This window comes from Polistes dominula, unplaced genomic scaffold (genome assembly GCF_049000335.1).
Source record: "Polistes dominula isolate Pdom_NZ unplaced genomic scaffold, Pdom_raw_medaka contig_77, whole genome shotgun sequence".
NCBI lineage: Eukaryota > Metazoa > Arthropoda > Insecta > Hymenoptera > Vespidae > Polistes > Polistes dominula.
The window spans coordinates 3,065,352-3,089,256 of NW_028301152.1; the positions used below are offsets into that span (position 1 = coordinate 3,065,352).

At 32.0% G+C, this 23,905-nt stretch overlaps 6 protein-coding genes across 7 annotated transcripts in view; 3 read left to right on the plus strand and 3 right to left on the minus strand.

The window, feature by feature from the left end:
* The first annotated feature begins 349 nt into the window (after nucleotides 1-349).
* Nucleotides 350-1,784, plus strand: LOC107064193 (uncharacterized). The gene is made up of 6 exons (XM_015316609.2): nucleotides 350-509; nucleotides 653-733; nucleotides 816-923; nucleotides 1,005-1,291; nucleotides 1,367-1,568; nucleotides 1,645-1,784. Exons 1-6 carry the CDS (start codon nucleotides 449-451, stop codon nucleotides 1,782-1,784), a joined length of 879 nt encoding a protein of 292 aa, XP_015172095.2. The 5' UTR covers nucleotides 350-448.
* A 77-nt stretch (nucleotides 1,785-1,861) lies between these two features.
* On the plus strand, nucleotides 1,862-3,372 carry LOC107064191 (Adenosine deaminase, tRNA-specific 1). Its single transcript, XM_015316603.2, has 3 exons — nucleotides 1,862-2,538; nucleotides 2,625-2,876; nucleotides 2,957-3,372. The coding sequence occupies exons 1-3, from the start codon at nucleotides 1,862-1,864 to the stop codon at nucleotides 3,234-3,236; spliced, it is 1,209 nt and encodes a 402-aa protein (XP_015172089.1). The 3' UTR covers nucleotides 3,237-3,372.
* Rtc1 (RNA terminal phosphate cyclase 1) lies at nucleotides 3,223-5,308 on the minus strand. Its single transcript, XM_015316607.2, has 7 exons — nucleotides 5,105-5,308; nucleotides 4,791-5,030; nucleotides 4,556-4,719; nucleotides 4,268-4,442; nucleotides 4,036-4,186; nucleotides 3,841-3,945; nucleotides 3,223-3,511 (listed from the first exon to the last, which is right to left on the minus strand). Exons 1-7 carry the CDS (start codon nucleotides 5,244-5,246, stop codon nucleotides 3,367-3,369), a joined length of 1,122 nt encoding a protein of 373 aa, XP_015172093.1. The 5' UTR covers nucleotides 5,247-5,308; the 3' UTR covers nucleotides 3,223-3,366.
* A 2,186-nt stretch (nucleotides 5,309-7,494) lies between these two features.
* On the minus strand, nucleotides 7,495-9,989 carry LOC149030654 (uncharacterized). Its single transcript, XM_089178178.1, has 4 exons — nucleotides 9,641-9,989; nucleotides 9,396-9,540; nucleotides 7,792-7,953; nucleotides 7,495-7,708 (listed from the first exon to the last, which is right to left on the minus strand). Exons 1-4 carry the CDS (start codon nucleotides 9,955-9,957, stop codon nucleotides 7,496-7,498), a joined length of 837 nt encoding a protein of 278 aa, XP_089034304.1. The 5' UTR covers nucleotides 9,958-9,989; the 3' UTR covers nucleotide 7,495.
* Nucleotides 9,990-10,001: 12 nt separating this feature from the next.
* On the minus strand, nucleotides 10,002-12,341 carry CCDC151 (Coiled-coil domain containing protein 151). Its single transcript, XM_089178179.1, has 6 exons — nucleotides 12,174-12,341; nucleotides 10,951-11,072; nucleotides 10,724-10,876; nucleotides 10,549-10,650; nucleotides 10,300-10,485; nucleotides 10,002-10,228 (listed from the first exon to the last, which is right to left on the minus strand). The coding sequence occupies exons 1-6, from the start codon at nucleotides 12,265-12,267 to the stop codon at nucleotides 10,103-10,105; spliced, it is 783 nt and encodes a 260-aa protein (XP_089034305.1). The 5' UTR covers nucleotides 12,268-12,341; the 3' UTR covers nucleotides 10,002-10,102.
* A 1,867-nt stretch (nucleotides 12,342-14,208) lies between these two features.
* N (neurogenic locus Notch protein) overlaps nucleotides 14,209-23,905 on the plus strand; it is a 174,156-nt gene continuing 164,459 nt past the window's right edge. For both annotated transcript variants that reach the window (XM_089178337.1, XM_089178338.1), the window contains exon 1: nucleotides 14,209-14,755. In XM_089178337.1, coding sequence (XP_089034463.1) covers nucleotides 14,647-14,755 — 109 coding nt within the window. In that variant the 5' untranslated portion in view covers nucleotides 14,209-14,646. The remainder of the gene's footprint in view (nucleotides 14,756-23,905) is intronic.

The window sequence follows — 23,905 nt, forward strand, 5'->3', positions numbered from 1 at the left end:
TTCAACATTACTAGCAATAAGTTTATTGACCTTCGCACATTGATAAAGTACTCTGTGGATACTGGTACATCATTGACCAACTGCTTTGTAGAAACTCTATAGATCATTGATGAATTATTCCATAGATACGGTTTTCTGTCTATATTATTTATTTTTATTTATTTTTATTATTAGTATATTTCATCAGTTATTATAAAATTATTATAAAAATATAATTTTGATAATGAATATTAAATATATAATTTTTTAAAAATTATAAATCTAAATTATCCATCCTCGAGAAAGATTGAGTTGATCGAAGCGCACTCTAGTATTTCTTTTGAGAAGTTTTATCAATCACTGTTATATCAAACGGTACATGTTGCATGATTACAGAATCTAAAACTGGGTGCATATCATTTATATAATTTCTCTTTTTAAACAATTATAATAGTATAAAAATTAGAATATGAATGTTTTAAGTGAATGCATTCATCTTTCGAGTGGTTATACTATGCCACTTATTGGAAGTGAGAATGCTTTTTAAAAATAAAATATAATAATAGTGATAACTTATAACTCTTTTTTATCAACTGAAACATATTTCATTAGAAAAACATACAATAAGTTGTATTTTAGCTATTATTTTATTTGCTTTATGTTTTATTTTCAGTTGGAACTTATAAAATACAAGGAAGAGAAACTATTTATGAGGTAATCGATGAAAGCTTGAAAGTAGGTTATAGATCAATTGGTAAGTTGAATCATATATTTTCTTATTTTCTATACTTTTAATATTTCTCATATTCTTATAAAGTTTAATTCTTGTTACCTAGATACAGCAGCAGTGTATAGAAATGAAGAAGACATTGGATTCGCTTTAAAAGAATTATTGCCTAAATATAATCTCCAAAGGAAAGATATCTTTATTACTACTAAACTAGGTATAAACCATTGCTTTATTTATTATTAAGTTTATATTGAAACAATAATTATTAAACATTCAATTTTATTTTTTTATAAAGCACCCAGTGATAATGGAAATGCAGAAGGTATACACCAATCGGTTTTAAAATCTCTTAAATCACTTGGTCTTTCTTATATCGATTTATATTTGATACATTGGCCTGGAGCTGCACGCATTCCTGAAAATTCTCAACAAAATAAACATTTGCGTGCTTGTACCTGGGAAAAATTAGTTGAACTGCACAAACTAGGCTTAATAAGATCCATCGGTGTTTCTAATTATACTATTGATCATTTAAAAGAATTATTGAATAATCATTATGGTGTAAAACCTGCAGTTAATCAAGTATGTTAGATGCAACATTCTTAAAACTAATTTTAATTACTGTATATAATATATTTATTTTTTTCTTAAATACAGGTTGAATGTCATCCGCATTATCGTCAAGAAGAATTAATTAAATTTTGTAACGTAGAAGGAATACATGTACAAGCGTATTCATCTTTGGGTACAAGTACCGATACCAGTCTTCTTAAGGATCCTGTTGTTAATGATATTGCTATGAAACTTAATGTATCTCCAGCAAGATTATTATTGAAATGGGCTTTACAACAAGGCATAAGTAATTGTTATTACGAATATAATTTATTGTTAGATATTATCATATCTAAGATAATTTTATTTTGTTATTCTTTCAGGTGTTATTCCCAAGGCTATAAAAAAAGAACATATACGAGATAACATAAATTTAAATTTTATTATCGATGAAGAAAAAATGAAAATTTTATCATATCTACCACAAATTAAATATGCATGGGATCCACAAAATGTTTATTAATCAAATTAAGTTAAATAAAATAATATATTAACTTACTACATTATATTGATTAATATAATAAGTATTAAAAAAGCACAATGAACAATTTTCCTAATAAAATAGCAACGCTTTGTATTGAAAAATACAATTCATTGAAAAAAAGTGGAAAACCAACAGATAACGAATGGACGATATTATCTGGAATTATTTTAAAAACAGAATGTGAATCTTTATCTGTAGTATCGCTTGCTACAGGTACAAAGTGTTTAGGAGGATTAGAATTAATTAAAACTCCTCCACATGAAAGAGGTTCTAAACTGAGCGATTCTCATGCAGAAATACTTGCAAGACGTGCCTTCTTACGTTATTTGTACGATCAAATAGATATTGTATTAAGTGGATTTAAAAGTAATATTTTATTTCTGAACAAAGAAAATAAATTAGAAATGTATCCTAGCGTATCATTCCATTTTTTCTCCAGTCAAAGTCCTTGCGGAGATTGTTCTATATTTCCTAAGGATGATATAGATGAGGAAGAATGTCCCGCAAAAATTAGAAAGACGATGCATAATGATCAAGAAAGTACGACATTAGAGTTAACTGTCATTGAAACCAATGCAGACATACACAGAACAGGTGCGAAGTGTTTAAAAACTGAACGATATCAAGATCCTAAATTACCAGGAGCTGACTATCATATAACTGGTCCATTACGAACAAAGCCTGGTAGAGGAGATCCCACATTAAGTTTATCATGTTCAGATAAAATGGCAAAGTATGAAACAAGTAATTTGTATAAAAATGTAATAATAAATGAAGAAAAAATATAATTTATATATTAAGTATTATATAATGTTTTAGGTGGAATGTTATTGGAATACAGGGTTCGCTGTTATCATTATTCATTTCACAAATAAAATTGGAAAGTATTACTATTGGTAATGGATGTCCTTTTTCGTTAGAAGCCATGGAACGAGGCTTATGTAAAAGATTCAGTAATAAATTGCACGTACCACAAATCTTTCAAGCAGACATTGCTTTTGCTCAGAGAAAAGAAGGAAAAAGAATAAATCCATGCCCATCAAGTATTATATGGTGTGCTGTTAGAAAAAGGTATATATTTTTATATTTATAAAATACTGTTGTGAATGTGATAGCAACAATAATATTAGTAATTCATAAAATGTCTACAGCGAATTAGAGATTGCTGTACAAGGCAGAAAACAAGGAATAACTAAAAAAAAGAAAGGCCATTACTTACTTGTTAGTCGACGTGAACTTTTAAAAGTATGTCTACAAATTTGTGATAAATATCAATGTATTAAAACAAATGTATTTCATCCAAAGAAAATTACTTATTACGATTGCAAGCAATCGGCTGTTCAATATCAAAGTACTTGGAACCAATTAAAGAAGGAAGTTTTCATTTCTTGGCCAGATAAACCATTATATTTGCAAGATTTTGTATTATAATAACAATTAAAGTATAATGTTTGAACATATGTGCAGGTGAGGAAAATATTATGTACAATTTTAAATAATTTTATACTTATATCTTAAAGTTTTTAAAAAATTATCTTTAAATATATTTAATATAAATATTTTATAATGTCCGTTTACTTAAGTTAGTATACCCTATGCCAACACAAGTCAAGGTTACCTGGTCTTTTATTTCATCTTCTTCTTTAACAGATTCAATTTTAAAAACTGTTCCGAGAAAATCTCGTAAATCTCTTAAAAATTGTATCCTACAAAAAAAATATTAAATCATTAGTCTATTATTTGTCATTATTACTCTTCTTTTTACAGGTTTAAGAGGAACTTTCTTACAACACCCTTTCAAATTTAGTCTACTATATTTTCATATTATCTCTTATTACCTCTTATTACCTCTTTGGGATCAATAACACACGGTGTTCCAAAGTTGTAACTCACCTAAGTACTGACTGTGTTTATTTTTACTAGACTTTAGTGATCTTATGAGAACTAATTTTTTCAACGAGGCGAGACTATTTACTCTAGTCATTTATTATACTTTATATATATAATATATTATTCATAATATTATACTACTTACATTGATTGGGTTAAGGGTCCTGTTACAATTTTGGACACATCTTTTTTACCAAGTACCATAAATAATGCTGCCATACTTTGGAATGGAGAATCGACACATCCATTTCTGAAATTAAGTCAGACAGTATTTAATAACAATTTTAATTAATCTTCTTAGTTTGTTAAGATTAAATATAAGCTTTCTTTATTTCTTTACCGATAAATTTCATCAAGTAATATCATAGCTGCTTCTTTTCCAAGGTCTTCTGGTACACAAGGTAAAGAACCTGTTGTCATTAAAGGTGAACAAGCCTCTCCACTGAGAAAAATACCATTGGTTGTTTCAGCAGTCAAACTTATAGCAAAACCTGATACATTTATTATATCCATATTATAGTAGCGTAAAATATTGAGAAAAGTAAATTTATTAATTAATACTCGATAAATACCTGGTGATTTGCCACTAGCTGCACCTCTACAATGATCCGTATGTATGTATATATCTGGTAAAAATTTTAATAATACACCTTTAGCAGATTCAACCATACGATTGGCAATTGCTGGTGAAACACGCACACTACAAGAAAGTCCTCTAATACGTTTAACCATACCACTGTTTTGAAGCTACAAATAATAAATGTATAATTTTATAATAGAGAGAGATAGAAGGATAATAACAAAGATGCAACAATAATAGGGAAAGAATAAGAATGGAGATACTTAAAAATAGAACTTACTTGTATAGATTTAAGAGTACGACAAAGTGGACATTTAAAATGTATTTCTCCACCTCCTAGCGGTGCCATTCCTCTCTTTTTGATATTGAGCTCGATATCTGTATCCACTACAAATCTTTTTAATAATGGTATACATGATGCTTTAATTCTATCCACAGATGGATCTGTTCAAGATATAGAAAACAAATTTCAGTTAAAGATAACCTTTCTCTTATACAGAAAAGAAGTTACATACCCAATGTATTACTCGTTACTCCTCTAAGCTTGATGTCAATAGGTACTTTGCAAAAAGGTGCTAATATAATGACAGCTTCTAAATAATATCCAATTCCCCGCTGCAAGCTACAATCATGTTCTAATTCTCCACCATTCAATAAACCAGGATTGTAATATAAAGATGTACCTGTTTCATTCAATTCTACTCTAGTGCCATTAGTAATTTTATCTAATAAACGTATGAAACTTATCTCATATTCTGTAATAATATTTAATATGTGTTAATATACAATGTGATTCTAACCATAACACGTGTGTAATAACAAACCTAACCTCTTAATCCAGGATCATCGTCTTTAGTTCTTATATTAGTTATGCGCACTGGTTTTCCAGATAACGTCGATAATAAAAGACGATATCTTAAATAATTACACCCTTCGTATATTAAAACTTTATTTTGCATTTGTGCCGGCATCTTTAATACAAAATATATACACAAATGCAAGACATCAACTAAAACTTCAGAAATGAATATGACTCTGGTAGTACTTGTTGATTTTCTACGACTATAATTGATTTTAAATAATAATTCTGTTTATAATATATTATTTGCCATAATTTTTCTTTTAATTTATTTTAAATAATAGAACTAAAAATTAGAATCATAATATAAAAAATATTTGTTAAGAAATTTTAATCGAACTTCGATATGACCAAGGTAGTCATTTTAAATTGATGTTATAATAGATATGAAATATTAAATATAAAAGATATAAAATAGATATATAAAATTATCTAAATACACCATTATAAGAATTTTTTAATATTTTATGTTAAATATTAATTAACTAAATATTATTTGTAATGGAATATATATAGTATTATATATAAAATATTATATATAATCATTACAAGGAAAATAATATCCTATTCACTAATCTCATTATTTGTTTTGTATGTAAGTTTAGAAAAGAAGAAGTTGAACTGGGCTGTTGGAGATGCTCCGTGTCTATGAATCATTCCTAGTTTAAGAATTTGCAGTCTATTGGTATATATAACAGAATTGTAGAATGAATACATTGGTATGTATACTTGTTCTTTTTAAATATAGATAGAGGGAGGCAGGTAGAATACTTTTCTGAATGAATGTGAAATCTTTAGATTTAAGCAGGTAAGATCCAGGAAAGGTACTGTATACGCTTTTACTGAGGAGTATATATATATATATATTTTTTTTTCGTGCTTTTTTTTTTATTATTATATTTTGTGACAATTCTGTAATATTTATTACGTATAATGATTCAAAGGGATTAGCAATCATTTAAAAAATTCATTTCTATTTTGATTTTATTTCGAATGAAATAGAGTCGAATAAAATCCGCAAGGCTTTTGATACGTAGCATTTTGCACAATCGAGGTTTTGTCTTACAATTAGAAATATTTGATACAATTCAATATAACGAATAAATGATATAAAAATATTTGTAAGAAAATGCATTACATTTATTCCATTATTTATTTTAATTCGATTTTATTACTCGAAATTAAAAGTTAGAAAGGTTATTAGGTCATCGATTAGAATTATTATCTGCTCGGACATTAGATTAAATGTACTCTTGTATATGTACACGGTCAATGAACTCTAAGATGGTCCACGAGCAAGGATAGCTAACGGGAAATGTAAATTAATTTTTTAATAATTGTGATATAAATAGAGTAATAAAGAAAAACGGAAATATTAAAAAAAAAAATGTATGGAAGAAAATAAATGAAAATATTTCATAGATTATATTATATAATTCATATATTATAATATAAATTATATTTCATTGATATCAGTATTATAAACAATTAAGAGTAATTGTGCTAGAATGTTATTTCTAAATTATAGAATCATAATCTGGCATATTACAATAGCATGGTATTAGAATAAAATTGATACTTTGCTTAGTCAATAATTTTCCTTTCAGCAAAAAGACATACTAAGCTGTTCAATAAGTTTTGAGGTTCGATAAGAGAGGGCGTTGCTACTAGCCTAAATTTTTTTTGTTATGTTTTTAATCAAAGACTCTTTTCATGCTTGCATCTAAGGAATGTCCGAATGCAGTGGTCAGGGCATAAAGTAAAGAAGAGGCTAAATACCGAAGAAGCCCCCACTTAACCGTGGCTCAAAAGGGCAACTATGGGCTGCTGAGTTATTTTCAAAGGTTTAACGGAATGTTTGAATCTTTTGAGAATGGTTCTAATAGTTATTTTTTATATTTTATTGTATTATTGTTTTGCTCGTGCGTTAATAATTTGTATTAGTTATTATAATTGAAAATGATAGACCATTTTGTTTCTTTTGCATGTAAAATTCTAGATTCGCAGGTGTACAGTTATTGTAGTTACAGTCAAAACTGTATAGATAAATTTATATAGTTACATTACGTATAAACTATAGATTCGCGTATTATTAGATTTGAAAATTTAATTAATGTTTGTTAAATATTACAATAATTTTTCTTTTCCGTTTCCGTTTTTCAAATTTTTTACTTTGAATCGAATATTATTATATTTACTATTTTTGTTTGCAAAGAACCTGATATCGTTCTTTATCAACGTGTGATAGGGATGATTTGATGTAAGAGTAAATTATTTGTAAGAGTCATTTAAATACTATTATAATGAAGAAAAGTTTATTTTATAATAATAATAATTTTATAATTATATGCTAAGTAAATTTTATCTTTTGAAACCTAATCCCTTTCTTCGACTTTTTGTGTCGACTAATAGTTGCGCTTGTCTTTTTAAGATATTTCTTGTTGGTACTTCTTCTTCATCTTCTGAAGGTGGTATCGCTGAAGATGTCCATGTTGGAAATTTTGAAAAGAGGGGAGCATTTTCAACGCGTATGGCTTTACCTTCTAACGAAGTTGTGATAGACATTGTTTCAAGCTGTAAAATATCAGTAAAATTCAACGATATGCTTTAGATAATAACTAATGTCAAATCTCTCATGTTTTTAGAAAGTTTCTAACCTTGTCCGTTAATCCATCATCCACTATTTCGGAGTACATGTCTTGTTTATTAAAAACATCGATCAGTTTTGGAGCAATTTCGTTTAACAACATTAATAGCTTTGATGGTTCAGATGGTACAGTTGATTCTTCTTTGATAATAATATTTAAATCCATTGTGTTCTATAAAAAAATTGAAAAATTAAAATATATGTGTATACTCACATACACACGTACATAATTTATTTAGATAGGAAGAAACCCTATTTCAATATTACTTATTGAAAAATGCATAAATAAGGCAAACCGAATATTACGATTATTTTCACTTATTTTTATAATTTCAAACAAAAAATTAAATTTCTACATATATAAGAAATGTACATTTTATGAAAATTTATTATGATTTTATATATACTCTCAAGAATATGTATAAATTCATTGTGTATACAAAATTAGTTAATAAATTACAATTTCATAACATTTTATTTCAAATTGATTGATGTACGAATACTTTCTATATACACACTCACTGTATATAATATTATTTTTATAGGCTAGATGTTAAATAATACAACTATCCTAACGTTGATTAGACGAACAAAGTAAACGAATTGGAAGTTTAATTAACAAGTCGAACTTTAGGCTATGTAACTTACACCATCGATAAAATCAATATTCGATTTTTCACGCGTATTCCTTCCAAAGTGTTTGTTTTCGATCAAGTACGAAGGTGTTAATGCATCGCGACGAGGTGAGAATTACAGTGCAGGAAACAGTTCGAAAGAAAATCCATCGGTTCTCGATATATCAGTTGACTTGAGGATGTTAAACTCAAAAAATAAATGTTTGATTCTAACGTACAAAGAGAAGCCCATTTATGGTCGTGGAGGTCATTAAAGACGGTTTCACTAATTTAATTAGTCATTTACACGTTATTTCCATCGAACGAAGCTTCGATAGGTATATACCGAAGGGCCAATTCGATTTTCGGAATTCCTTTCACAATGTGTTAATTCTTCGTAGGGTTTTACAATCGTGCTTCGAATACGTTAAATGTTCTTCGTGTGGGATACGCATACGATTAGTCGTTGATCTATCCCATCGTTATATTCGAAAGATTTTCTCTGATTTGAAGATAAAAAGGACGACATTCCGTAGGAATAAATTCTAAAGGGATACATCGAAACATTAAGGATTTATAGATGTCTCCTTTTTAGGAATGTTAAATTATTTTGATAAAAAGATCTCTCTAAAGACAGTGGTACTGAAAAACCTTTGTTCTTCGAGATATTGAACTTTAAACTTCTGAATTATAAAGTCTAATCTATTTTTAACATTCTTTCTAGTTTTTTTTTTTTTTTTTTTTTAATATAGATTAATCCTACACGCCTTATAGTATACGCGCGTATCGATGTAATTCCGCATTGCGTTTAGTTGTCTTGAATACAATCAATCGATCCATATTTATGAGCGGTTACTGTAAGATAATAACTTATCGGTTGCATGCTACGCCTACGGCATCTAAGTTATGATCAAGAAAACGGGTAGTGGTACTTAACGATAATCGAAATGTTGAAATGTCTTTTTTAATTAGTGTTATATTTTTTAATCTATTTACTTACTTGCAATTTATCGTACAATTTTCCTAATGCTTTAGCTATTTGCTTTAATAGTTCTCCAATTTGTTCGCATTCAGTTTTCGCTTTATTCCGACGAGTATGTTCTTCTTCCATTTTTTTATCCAATTTCTCTGTTTCTTCAGCATTTCTGTAATCAATTGATTTTTCTTGTTTCTTATTTTTTTTTTTTTTTTTTTTTTTAATAAATATTTTAAATTGATTTTTATTAATAATATCGTAAGACTCACTCTTCGGCATTTTTCGTCTCGGTAAATTTTCGAGTTTCGATTTCGTTCAACAATTCCTGTCTTTTTCTCTCGAGATCCATTTTTTCTTTCTCCATGTTGGTCCTCATTTTTTGAAGATTCTCCTTGGTCGTCCGTTGTCCTAGAAACCGGTTTAAAATGTCCTCCGACATGGAGACACCAGTAACGTTGTGCAGCTTGGCAAATGCTTCCTCCAATCTTGTCAATTCTTTCTCCGTTATTTCGTTCTTTGCATCCCGTCCATAAATCTTAGCTTGTACAGAATCGTAATCCTCTCGTGGACGAACAGAGAAGATCATTCTTTCTAATCTTTCTAATTCTATTTTTCTTTCCATGACACGTTTCCTTTAAATTAGAATAAAGTAGAATATTAAGTATAGGAATTTTTATATGAGAAATTCACATACTTTTTTACATACCTAATATGTTTTATGTGATATGTTTTTATACGAACCTATAATCTTGAATTATATTTTCTCGTTCGTTACCACTATTTATTACTTCGATTTCTTTTTTTACGAATTTTTCCTGTATATTGTCTCTCAATTCAATAGCTTCTTCCTTTACTATCTAAACACGACATGTGATGTTAGATAATCCAACATATCGTTTAATTTTCATTTTAACATAGCTAAACTTACTCGTAAACGTTTCATTTCATTTTCATGTTCTCTTATGTCGTCTTCTAATTCTTTCAATGAGGATGCATAGGAAACTGATCTCTGTTTTAATTTGCAATATATAGATTTGTATTTTCTTCGAACTATGTTTGCTTTTACATGCATCATTCTCATTCGCTCTAATTGAACCTCTAGACTTTCTGTTTTCTATGAAAATTGACAAATTTAGTGAAATTGATGATTAATTTGATATAGTAAACGAGTTTATACCTTTCTCAAAGGTTCCTCTAATTTTCGTTTGAATATTTTTCGTTTCTTTCCTCTTAATAATTCTTCATGTTCTTGTAATAATATTTTCAATTTTTGCTTTTGCTGATGAAACAGACGTGTTTTTAAGAAAACGTTATTCAATTATGTCGATTTATGATAATTATTGATTTCTTACCTTATCAGATTGATACCTTAACAAATCTTTAGTCTTTATCAATCGTATGTTCTCCTCATTGATATTTTTTATTGCTTCGTCTAATCCACATTTTCTTACAATAGCCGAAGTTTCACGACTGATTTGAGCCGTTCGTTCAGCTACATTGTTGTTCTGGAACATATTAAAATTAATATTAATGTTGTTTGTTAATATTTATCAAAGTTGTTTGAGATCAAAATTCTTACATTTTTGGCTTTAGCATATTCAACATATAATTCTTTTATATCTTTCTTAAGGGAGTTAATTTTTTCAGCATTTTCATGCTTTTTTGTTTCGGTTTCTTCGAAATTAGCTTTCCTCTGTCCCTCTGTAAAAACATGAATGAATTTTGAATAATTCAACTGATCGAGTAATAATTAATATTCCTTCGGAACATAATGATAAATGATATTGAAAAAAAAAAAATCAATAAAAAAGTAAATTATGAAAGGTAATCAATTATAAAATGAAAATTTAACTTTCTTGCGTTGATCGTTGTAACATATAAAGGAATATTCTCTTGCACATTATCGAGCTTACATTCGCATCGTTGGAAACGATTTCCTGGATTTCGATGAAGGAATGTTAAGATCGTTGAAAAGGGTATTTCGTGATAATAGAGCGCGCTTGCGACATAGCGAACTACGAGGAAGCAAAGAAACTACATTGAAGAATGATAGAGACAGAAAGAGAAGATATTCTCTTCTCTTCATGAATCCGCCGAAAAACGATTAAATTGTCGTTGCCATTTTCTGCAAAAGAGATGAGCTCTTAGCTGGAGGGTATTCGCTAATGACAGGTTGTCTTCGTTTTGCTAGGCGAGCATAGCTACTCGATGGAAACTACTCGAAAAAGGTATAAAGAGTAAGAAGGTAACAAAAAAATAAATAACCATATTCTAGAGTTATGAGTGACACGATAATTCAATCTTTGTTGTTGAAAGTTCAGATAGAAAAATGGTTTTTTTTTGTTAATTTTATTTTCTTGCGATATTATTGTATAAATATTTTTGATTCAAGTTTTTTTATTTCATAAAATAATATTTCTTTGTCGAAAATATTTGAATTATTGGAATGGAAATATAAATCAACGAATATGATCTGCAAAAGACAATTATTTCATCGAAACTGGCCCGGAAATAAAAATTTGTATGTATTTTCGAATGTATTGTTGTCGATACACGAGACAAGTGTTTGAGGAAAGAACTTCTTCCTGTCACTTGTCACTCTTTCGAACTCTCCAAGTGAGTTAATCGTCGGACGATTGCTGGCATCCTGTGTCTTCAAATACTGTGCCGCCATCCGATCGACGATCTGCTTCCTTATTTCTTTTTTGTAACACTTAATGGAAAGAGAATAAGTAAATGTTCTTTCTTCGATAGTTAAATTTCATCTCACATCAATCGATATAAATCTAATATTATGAATACCTGATAAGTGAATCTTCTTTTTAATTTCCACGATCTTCTTATTCAAATCCAGAAGTTTATTTTCCACAATAGATACCGATGTAGAATCAGACATTCTTATGGCTAGTATAATGAAACGCACGTGCTCCTGTCTATCGATTAAACAGAATACGTCGTCCTAACAACGCAATGTAATACAATGATTCTCTGATCAAACAAACGCTGTAAAGATTATTAAATTCTATTAAAATATATTTCAAGTAAAAGTAGATTAAGAGGTAAAATAGTTATTAAAATAGGATAATTACGTTTTTGTAGCAAAGTCATACTCGCGGCAAGAGAAGAGGTGTTAAATTATTTATATTCATACATATTCCAAAGTGAAACGGATTGTTCAAATTACTTTTGTGACTTTCTTCCCCACATTCACGTGGATTATTTATGCAGCATCATATATGAGATATTATAAAATGAAACGGATTTTCGTGTACCGTTAGTAGGGTTGATATATCTAATAATGCATTGAGCGACATTACAAATGTAAATTCGCGATTTTATGATGACGAAGCCGATGCTTTCGATAAGAATAAGAACTAACGATTGCTATACCACGTGTTTCCACTTACAAAGGGCGAGGCAATTCGTAAAGGCTTGTGGTATCTCTGTAGAAACTCATGAAGAGGACTGCGAAATTATAATTTCGCATTTGTATTCGTTAAGGTACCGGCCATGCTGTGAGGCAGTTAACGCTGGCGATGAATTTCGCTTTACACGCAATCAAGGGATGGAAGGTTAATTAATGATCCTGCGAGCGCTCTTGCGACTCTTGCTCTCGAGCACGCTACCGGTTGAAATTTTCTAGCACCTTCGCCTCGATACCAACACCAATAGTTATTTCCGAAAGAAAAGATACAAAAAATTTCTTCGATCATTTGTCACCTGTATTTCGTTGTCACTCTGTTTTTTGAGACTATTAATAAAAATATTGTAATATCGTTTTACATGTTACAAGTAAATATGATCGATTTTCAATTCGTATAAAATGAATCCGAGAATGTATTTAATCAAATCTAATCTTGATTAATTTTAAAAGTTAAAAATGTTATATTTAGTAAATTGGTTTGCAGATGATAGTTATAGATTTATATTTTTCTATTTTGATTTTGTTTCGAAATAAATAAAACAGATATTTCACAAAACTGTTTTACATATTAAAAGTAAAATTAATTCAAGATTATGTAAAATCATTTTTTATTTTGACCGAGCTTGAAAGTTACAAAATTTCTTTGGCAGATGGTTCACACAGAAAAAGGATAACAAAATGCTTTTTCCTCGTTCCAATACGAAGTAGTATGTATCTTTCTCGCGACTTTACGTAACGAAATAGAAAGTAATCGGAAAGCAATCGCCGTGCAAGGCGACGGTCATTAAAGAATCTTTTTCTCCTCGTGCGCTAATTAACGCACTTGTTAGTAAGACAATTAGATCAACGATGTTTCTCTGCTCGTTCACATGAGATTAACGCAATATTTCAATAAGAACGAAAGGATAGAAGGAAATACATAATTAAAGCATCTATCGCGTCATTTATAACGAGCTTTGTAACTCATTAAAGATTTACGAGTAATTCGTACTTTCATTTCGGCGCGAAATTCGAATAATTTTAAGTAAAAATAATTTCAACAACAAAACAATGAGTAGTATATATATATATATATATTTAATGTTTGTTTTAGTCAAATAATAATAATTTTTCATTTTTTCAACATTCTCAAAATGTATCTCCGTATAAAAATTAAAATACTAAGAAACTGACGACAGGATAAATAGGAAGCGTGGCGAAATACCCCTAAAAAAAACGAGAATAGGATAAAATTTAGAAGAGCTTGAAGAGCGTGGTGTACGCTTGTTCCACCATACTTCAACGGTAATTGGCCCATGGTGCCGGCCATTGCGGCACGGCGTAAGGATATACTACTGGAGGCAGGTGCGCGCGCATCCGGGGGACTACTTTCAGCGCGTTAAGGGAACAATAGGGGATACCAGAAGTGTTTCGGACGCGGTCGTGTTCGTGTACGATCGACGCATGCTTTTTTCTCGTATTGTCGTGCGCGAAAACGTGCTACTTGCTGTTGCAGCTTGATTGTTTTTGGACGTTACAGAAAAGTAATAGAAAAAAGGGAGGAAGCGAACGATGCATTGGATCGAAAGGTGGTACGCGTTTCTTATAATCGAGTGAAGAGAAGTGTGCTTTATCCTTTATCTTTTATCCCTGTCTATCTTTCCTTCTTTATATATTTCTTCCATTTTTTTCTCTTTCTTTGAATTTCTATTTTTATTTTTCTTTTCTCTCTCTCTTTCTCTCTTTTTTTTTTGTTTATTTTATTTTCCTTTTCCATCGGTATTTCTCTCTCTTCTCTCGGTCAGTGTGTGCACGCCGGAGGCCCGATGAGTGTGTGTCTAATCGACGTATGTGGATAAAATTTACGGAACCATGTTGCTGCTGCTACTGCCACGACGTAAATTGGATTACAAATTGAGCAGGAGCGTGTGGTTTCCAACGGTGTTGTTGCTCCTTCTTTTTTGTCTACCAAACGTGTCCGGTAAGTGATCTGTCATTGTTTTGTATTATGTTGTGATATCACTCGTCGAAGAATGAAAGCGCGAAAAATATGAAATGCTCGCGAGTGTGCGCAGTGTTTCGAAAAAGCGGCGTGTAAGGAGTAGCGCACAGTGGTGGCTAAGCAACAGGTCGGCTTCGATGACGCAGCCGCATCGTCCTGTGGTGCGATCTTTTTTTTTCTTTCTCGAGAAAGAAGAAGTGAAAGAGAGAGAGAGAGAGAGAGAGAGGGAGGGAGAGAGAGAGAGAGAGAGAGAGAGAGAGAGAAAGAGTAAATAAGAAGAGACAGAGAAAGGTCTATACAGTATTCTCACTCTCTCTTTCTTTCTCTCTCTTTCTCTCTCTCTCTTTCTCTCGTTCTTTCTCTCCCCGATCAGACATTAGTATTCCGTAGCAACGTCGGACATTGCTGCGTTTGCCTTCGATTACCTACTACCTTTCACGAAAATATCGACCAGCCTCAAGGAACTCTCGACACACATCCCTCTTACATCCTAAAATTCTTTTTTCCGAACTGAATAGAATCTATGAATCGTAATTTCTCGGAAGATATATAAGAATCCTTTTGATAAATGTAATTCAAAATGGCTCTAGAAAGAACTTTAAATTTACCCGCCAAATCGGTTATACCTACTCGCGCAAAAATCTTCGAGATGCAATGCGAATGACGTTTCGAAGATAAACTCGGATGCGAAGATGCACGTGGTGGTGTTACCAGTGCAGTGGTTCTCATTTATTTTCTTATTTTCTTTCTTCTTTCTTCCTTCAATTATACGTTGATAACCACTGAGGGACAGGTGTCCGAGCTCGCTTTCCAGGAAGCCGTCTGCCCTACGCGCCCTCATCACCGAACCTTCCTTTTCCCTTCGATACCAACCTAAACATTCATGCATGCCTCTACTTTTCTGGCATTTTCAATTTATCTAACGTAAATTCACGTTATTTACCCTTATCTTTCTCTTTTTCTTTTATCCATTTTATCGTCTTGTTTTTTCTCGATCTGGGGAATAACTGTGTAACTGTATAACTGTAACTCTCTGATTCAGACTCATATTTATTCAATCACGTTCATTGAAAGACATTGATCACATGCAAAAAAGAAATTCTAATTTGAGAACAAGGCGTGACTATAATTAAACAATTCATCGTTTATCTTATTAGATTCACGAAGATTAAGATGCACGATATAACGAAGCAAAGTATAAATTATATTCCCACGCCTTACCCTAATGACCATGACTACTTTATAGTATAGCAATGTATATAATATTATACAATGTATATATGTATACATTCGTATATCTATAGTTATGTGTACATGCATGAACGAGGTAAACAAGTACGCGTGTATAACAACGCTCGCATTCTCTTTTCAATGACTCGAAGGAAGAAAGTGAAAGAACGATTAGAGATTAGACGAATGCATTTATTTATGCGTCATCGGCATATGTATTGTCATTATTCTATAAAATCAATGGGAATCGAATCAAATGAAATAGTTTCAATTACATGTATTTTCTATTATTTTTATCGCAGGGCAAATGACAACAATGTCAAAAATTTCGTGAAATACAAATATTACTTAATTTTATAAAAAAAAAAAAAAAAAATAAAATAACATTGATTATTGTCACATTTTTTCTACCCACTCTCGTATATTATATTTGAATTTAATTTATAATTAACGTTATATTTTTTCTTTTTTTTTTTTTCTTTGTTCTTGTAAATTATTTGCTTACATTAGATTATTTCTTACAAGACTTTAATATAATATTCGTAATATATTTAAATTCAATCTATGTTCGTAAGTTAGAACTCGATCGTAATCTTGAACATTCCGCGGAGTCGATCGAGGTCCGTTTCTCGAGTTTCTGTTACTTTGCATCAGGATACTCTGGATGCAGTTGGTTCTCCGGACGTTCTCCACTCTTACGTTCTCAGGCTTTCTCTTCTATCTCTCCTTAGAAACCGATCCGCCCGGACTTAATGTCCTTTCACACGTTGAGGTCTCGCACTCAAGCACTGTTTAGAAACGACAACGCGAGTTAAGAATTTTGGTACATCAATGTGGAATTCGGTTTGGGGTCATTAATGATATATATCTTTTTAGAAGTTTGTAACTATTATCGTTTTTCGTTAACACATTCCACATTTTTATCTTACATCATTATTGAAACATTACTACCACTCTTCCCATTTTATGAGATTTAGATACATATATCTATAGATTTATATCTTATGTTGTATTTACTATTTCGTTATAGTTATATTTGTAATAAGGAAATAATAGAAATTAAATAATATAATTTATTTCTTTTTCATTAGAGAAAATATACAAAATATTATTTAATAATAAATATAAATAATCGTATTTATACAATTAGAAAAATATCCTACATTGAAAATTAAAGATATTTTATTTACTATAAATCGTACAAATTATTCACTAACAATAAGTTTGATTCGAAGTAAGGAAAATTTGAAAGAAACGGTGGTAGAAGGTAAGTAGACATAAATGAAGTGAACCGGCTTTATGACCATAAGCAAAGGCCGAAATCGAAAAAAAATCGGCTTAGAATCCGGCGCACGGTAGGCTCGCAACCGGTTCCCCGTTTCCTTTCATCGATCCTGCATGGCTGCAATGCCGGCACGCGTGCACGCGAAAAATATCAGCGTCTTTCTTTCTATCCCTTTCTTTCTAATCAATCGATAGTTCCTATGGATGATGGTAAAGTACATACTTATACAACATGTTTTTTCTCTCCCTTCCTCTCTCTCTCTCTCTCTCTTTTTCTATTTTTATTTCTTTGAAACGGTCGTGAACCGATCGTAACGTCGGTTCATTCTTTTTACTCTAGGAAAGTAACTTTGGAGAAGCAAAAGAGAAACTGAAGGAGAAGAAAAGAGAAGGATCTTCTTGGTATCTCGCGGCATCTGCTAACTAAAAGAGCCGAGATATCTTCCGGGCGAGTTTGTCGCGTATTCTCGATCTACGAAGCTCGGACATTTGCATTCGTCTTATCCTCTCTTTCTCTCTCTTTCATTCGTTCTTCTATTCGTTCTTCTATGTAGCAAAAGCGTATAATCAAGGACCTTCGAGCTGACCGTATGTCCAACATCCAAAGACGTTCTCCGTTTTTCTTCTCTTCTTTTTCTTCATCTTCATCTTCTTCTTATTTTTATTCTTTTTCTTTTTCTTCTTCTTCTTCTTCTTCTTCTTCTTCTATCTTCTGTTTTTTTTTCTCTATCCTCTTCTTCTTCTTCTTCTTCTCTTTCTATCTTCGTCAGTTACGTTCTGCCTGTCGAAAGATCGGAGAGCTCCTCTCGATATCGAGGAAGAATCGAGGATTGTGCCGTCAGTCAAGGGCACGACGGACCCTTATACAGTCCGAGACGATATGCAGATTCTCTCTTTGCAAGAGGAACGAGCGAATAAGAGCTTCTTTTCAGGTTGCTCCCGTGGATCTCTCTTTGGACATCGATCGAAAGTCCGAACGTTACGATCACCGATTTCTATCCTTCCCCTTTCCACGTGCCTTCTTCCAAACGAATTCCGTTGCATGTTTCGTTTGGTTTCGAATAAGCATCCCTTCGATATTTCTCTCTTTCATGTATTTCTTTCGTTTTATTCGTCTGTTTCACTATACGAGAATGTGCATTTTTTTTTTTTTTATATTTTTCTTCCTGAATTTTTCGATTTATGTTGTAGAATTAAAAATAAAGTTTAACGACAATACTTGTTATTTCTAGTTATATATAAAACATTTACAAACCTTTTTCTCTTGATTTATGTGCTACTTTTTTATAAACGGTCTCATTTAAACATTAAAAAAGAAACAGTTGATTGTTATTGGATTGCAGTACCGACTACGATAAGGAATACAATTTATTTTCGTTTTCCTGAAGTTTTTTTTAATATCTTTTTTTTTCCTAAAAATATATGAAATAAATATTTATATAACTTACATCAATTTTTTTCTTTACGATTAGTAAGAATTCCTTTTCATACGTAAATTCTATTTATACCGTTTCCTTTTGCTTAATAAAAATTGAACGAATAATTTGCGTAAATAGAGAGACGCGGGTGTATAATTGAAAATGACACGTTATTTACGTTGGAACAACGAGTCTTTCTGTTATACTCTTGTGGGAAGAAAGCGATGAAAATTAAAAAAAGAACTCAAAAAATTCAAGATTCATGATCTTCCCTAAGAGTAACAGCAAGAAAATCATTTTTTTTTTGGTCATTTTTCTCTCACCACGTGAAAACGGTTTAACGCATCCCAAATGTGATTAGTTTATGCATGGTAAGAGAACACGAAGCAAGGATCCTTATGTTCGAAGGCATGACTACCGGTTTGTCTTCATCTTCCTCGTCTTTTTCGTTTCCCAAGAGAAGCGACCTCGACGATGTGCGCGCCCTGTTCTGTATCGGTTCAATGCGATTGTATCTATTAATCATTCGACTTCTTCCCTCTCTTTTTCTCTTTCTCTCTCTTATATATTTATATATATCTTTCTTTCTCGTGGCGTAAGGACCGTGTATAGAGTCACTCTTTTGCCTGATAAATGGCAATGAGCCCGGTGGTAAAGCGAATGCTTTACACGAGGCTAATCGCTGAAAGTCTAATAACTCCTCCACGGTGAACGATCATGGGAAACTTGGGAAGAAACTCACGGAATTTCAATATTTTCGTCAAACAGTTCGAATTGATATTCTTTTTTTTTTGAAAAATATAAATAAAAGATAAAAGTACTTTATACCAAATTTTCTACAGAAATTTGATCATTTTTAGTATAAATTAGAATGATTAATACGCTGTGCTCTATAAGCGAGCTGCTGTATCAATTTACAGACTCATCGTTAAATTGGATCGCATTAATCTTTCCAGCAAGCGGATGGCACGTTACTTGTCGTTTTGCTTGTGCGTGCGCGTGCTCACGACGCTAATACGTCGCTATTATAGTTATTATATCTACTAAAGAAATTGATTTTGAAGTACTCCTTGGCGACGTTGTAAAATATTGTTTGAACGTAACTACGACGTTCGCTGTAATTGATAGAAACTTTTATTTTTGATATTTCTCCGTAAGAAGTAACATAATCTCGCGTTTCATCGTTTAATTACCCTGAATTGGTGTTATTTTTCATTTCTTTTAATCGTTGCATTTCGTTGTATAGTTTCAAAGGACTTCCTAGGAATAATTTTGCTCCGTTAGTTTCCTAATCAATTTTCTAGGAAGGATGTTGGGTTATAGATGACGTTAAGACAAAACCTAATAATTACACGAAACTAATTAAATAAAACCAAATAAGGATAAACGTCGTTTTAGTTTTTACAATATTTCTTGGGAAAATCTTACTCCTTTACTTTTCAAATCAACCCTTCCGAGAACAATATTAATTAATTATTATTTATTAGATTAAATAAAACTAAATAGGAGTAAAGGCATCGTATATGATCTTACAATTTTTCCAGGAAGCATGTTGTTTGATTATTATTTCAATTATATGTATACATAATCTTTCTTTATAATAAAATATCAAAGTTACACGAAGAGTTACATAATAAAATAAAAACAAATAAAAACGTTAATGTGAGACAAGAGTTATTATAAGTATTAATTTTTTTTTTGTATAAACGATAATTTGACGTTAACGAGTGAGTCTTTCGCGGTAAGGTAACTCGATTAATTCTTCACGCGGTCAACATAGCACGCTTGCTCACATTTGAAAGGAAGAGTCCGAGTGTGGCGAACTCCCTGTGCTCTGCCATTCCTAGATACGGCTTGTTAGTTCGTATTACATGCTTGCGCGATGGAACAATCGAAAGTAACGTTTACGTCGCTAACATGCCATTAAACGAGCTCATCTCTTATCGCACGTTGTTCCGCTTCGATTTAACCGTAACAAAGGATTACTTAGCGCCTATTTGTTAACAATTATCGTCCAGTCTAAATCCTATTAGAATTATTTTTAACAATATTACTCTTAATAATAAATTTTATCCAAATTGTTCAGTACTTAGCTTATGATAGATAACGAGTGTCGTCTTTATCAAAATATTTCCTCTAAATGACGTGTATGTTACGAAACATAGCATAATACTGAAAGGAACCTAAGTGCATGCTTTCGATGACATAACTTTGAACGAAGACGCAACCGAAAGAGCAGCATACTCGAGAGTCTATATAACAAAACTAGTATTATTCCATGCGAATAATTTCCGCGTTTCGCGTGTATATACAAGAGAGTCTATATGGTAAGATATTTTCCGGAAGTTACGTCAGTCGCTTCCCAAGGTGCACGGAATGTCTACAGTTAAGATAGAGGAGTATAACGAGGAAGGATCCCCATTGGGTTGGGTTGGTAAAGTCGTACGAGTTAGTTTCGCAATTTCTAAGTGAGAAACGCCGTACCGAGCGAATCCCATCGAACACAATCGTCGTGTACACTTCGGCTTCTCTTCACAAGCAAGATTCGATCGTATTTACTTTCGTGGTGCAGCCTCCGGGAGAGAAGACATCCAGTTGTGCTACCTCAGCAGAACAACAGTATCCAGAAAACTCGTCGCGACCGATCAGAACGTACGATAACGCATGCCTCGCGCCTCGTGTCTCGTCTTCAAGTCGTCTCGCGTTCTTTCATGCTTTGTATCGGTCGGCTTCCCTTTAATTGGCCGCCTCCGTTGCGAGAACGATCGAACCTGTAGGAGGCGCCAGTTAGGAGAAACGAACCAACGCCTTTTCTTTAATGATTCGAGAAACAACGCGTTTTGATCTTTATCTTTTCACTGGTTTTTTATTTTATTTTTATTTTTTATTTTTTAAAGATCATCCGGTTGATAGGAAATCCGTTACACGTTGGCCTCTTTTATTTTATATTGCAAGAAAAATATATCAAACTAGTAACAGAGTCTTTAACAGTGATTGCTATGATAGTTTTTATAACGATTAAACCTGATAGGGGCTAATCGTATATTTGATATTTGTGGTATGGGTAAATAGATTCTTACTTTTATTGCAACGTTAACAATTCTAATTGTGTTTCGGATAGGATAAGAAAATAATCGAGAACTTGCGAGACTTAATAAAGACAACGGTCTAGGGCCGTGCGCGTCTTCCATATTCATTTTAGTAAGAGTACCGATAAGAAGTACAAAGTCACGATTTGATTTCCGGGAAAACGTGATTCTCTAAGGCCTTCTCCTCTCTCTTTCTCTCTTTAGTAGTTCCTCTAGCCCAGAACCTCTTAGAAAACGTGACTTTCTCGTGTATCCTAGCTGTGCTGCCCGTACATACAGTCCCATTGTGCAATGGTCCTTGAACCAACATCGACCAGCTGCTGGTCGATTGTCTCCCACGCCCTTCAACGAGACGGCACGAGTCCTCGCGGAATTCCCAGGATTTTAGATCAACATTTATCGCCTAGAGATTCGCCTGTGTCGTTCTAATCGAGATCTCTTCTCTTCCGCCTTACCTTCGATAAGATAATCGTTAAACGTAACTGATTTCTTTCATTTACGTGTTAAGATTTTTAAGGTATTTAGGAAAGACTCACAAGGAATACTTAATACGTTTTTCAGTTTTCAATTTTAGTAATTTCCTTTTTGAAGATAGAAATTATATTTTCGATACTTAATGCTTTTTTCTTCTACGAAATGCAGTAGTGCAACAAAAAAGTTAAGAAAGATTTTTATTTTTTACGGAAATGGTAGTTTTGCTAAACTTTCATCATTGACGACAACGAAATGAAGATACTGACTAAGAATAATATTAGCAGTATATCAGAAATTGCCCTTCCCGAGAATCTAGTAACATCGGATTACTACTAGGCATGATTTTTACAGACAAACTCTATAGAATTAAATATTGATTCTATAAATATACGATGCAATATGATATAAGATGAATGTATTTACGTTTACCATTGTGCTATCGTATTTATATTTAAATGATATGTATGTGCAATGAACTCGTCAATAAGTATGCGTCAAAACATCGTTGATCATTGAGGTATCATCAATGAATTTCTATGATCGATGTACACGCGATCGTTACGCAACTGTGAACGCGTTGGATATAAATTTCTTTTAGATCCGAACTTGAACGTTAATTTTGCTTCTTCGTAAAGGAGCCTCGTGACAGCGGTCGATCATCATCATCGTCACCAGTCGTGCATCACGGTCAAGCCTCGACGAACGAGCAAGCGTCTACGACGGAATCTCTCACCTCTCTCTATCTGTATACTCGTGTCTTCTTTCTATTCGGTAATATCAAAGTAGTAACATACAGGAGTTACACGTGTAATCGTTGCGATCGAGATGTGCTCACATCGCCGCAACGAAACGCATAAACTCTGCACGCAATTCTTTGCCCAAGCACTCTTGCCTGCATTGAACTAAATTGCAAGATCATCGCTTACGTGCGATTTAACTCAGTCGATCCTTCTAATCACAGAGGTGACATTGACTAATCGACCGAGCAACCGCGTTGATTTCTCTTTATACTTCGGTTAATAACATATTTTCATTCTTCATTGTTTTGTAGGATGGATTTAGCTTTTGACATACGTTAAATAGTACTAATACTACTTTCTTAACTTAATTGATACAGTTGTAAGATTGCTGTTGATCCATTTTTTCATTCGTTAGGACTTTTTAGAGAATTCGCGGAAAGGATTTTTGTTTGATCAATTGTTAACTTTTGCGTGTATATTTCTTTTTTAGCAGTTGACGTTGAAAGTAAACAACATTCGAGTTAAAATGTTAAGAAAAGAGAGAGAAAAAAAATAGGGGAGAAGAAAAAATTTCAGCAAAACACGAGACTTCCTTTTACGAGTTAACATCCGTCCAAACGTAGTAAAAATTAGCGTCACAGCGCAAACCACTTTTCTAAGGATCGCCTGTCTTCTCATTGGTCGGTTAAAGTTTCTCGAGCGATTTCTATAGGTCGACGACTAAGGGGTCAGCGACCACTGAGCGTCCAGCAAATCGTGTTTGTCAATTAGAGTTTCCTCGTTTACACGAAAGACGTATTTATTTATACGATTTAGTAAGAGTCGAGTTAAATTCAAAGGGCTAAACAGATTGGTCGCTGATTGAAAATGGCCGTCTTCATTTTTTGTTTCTTC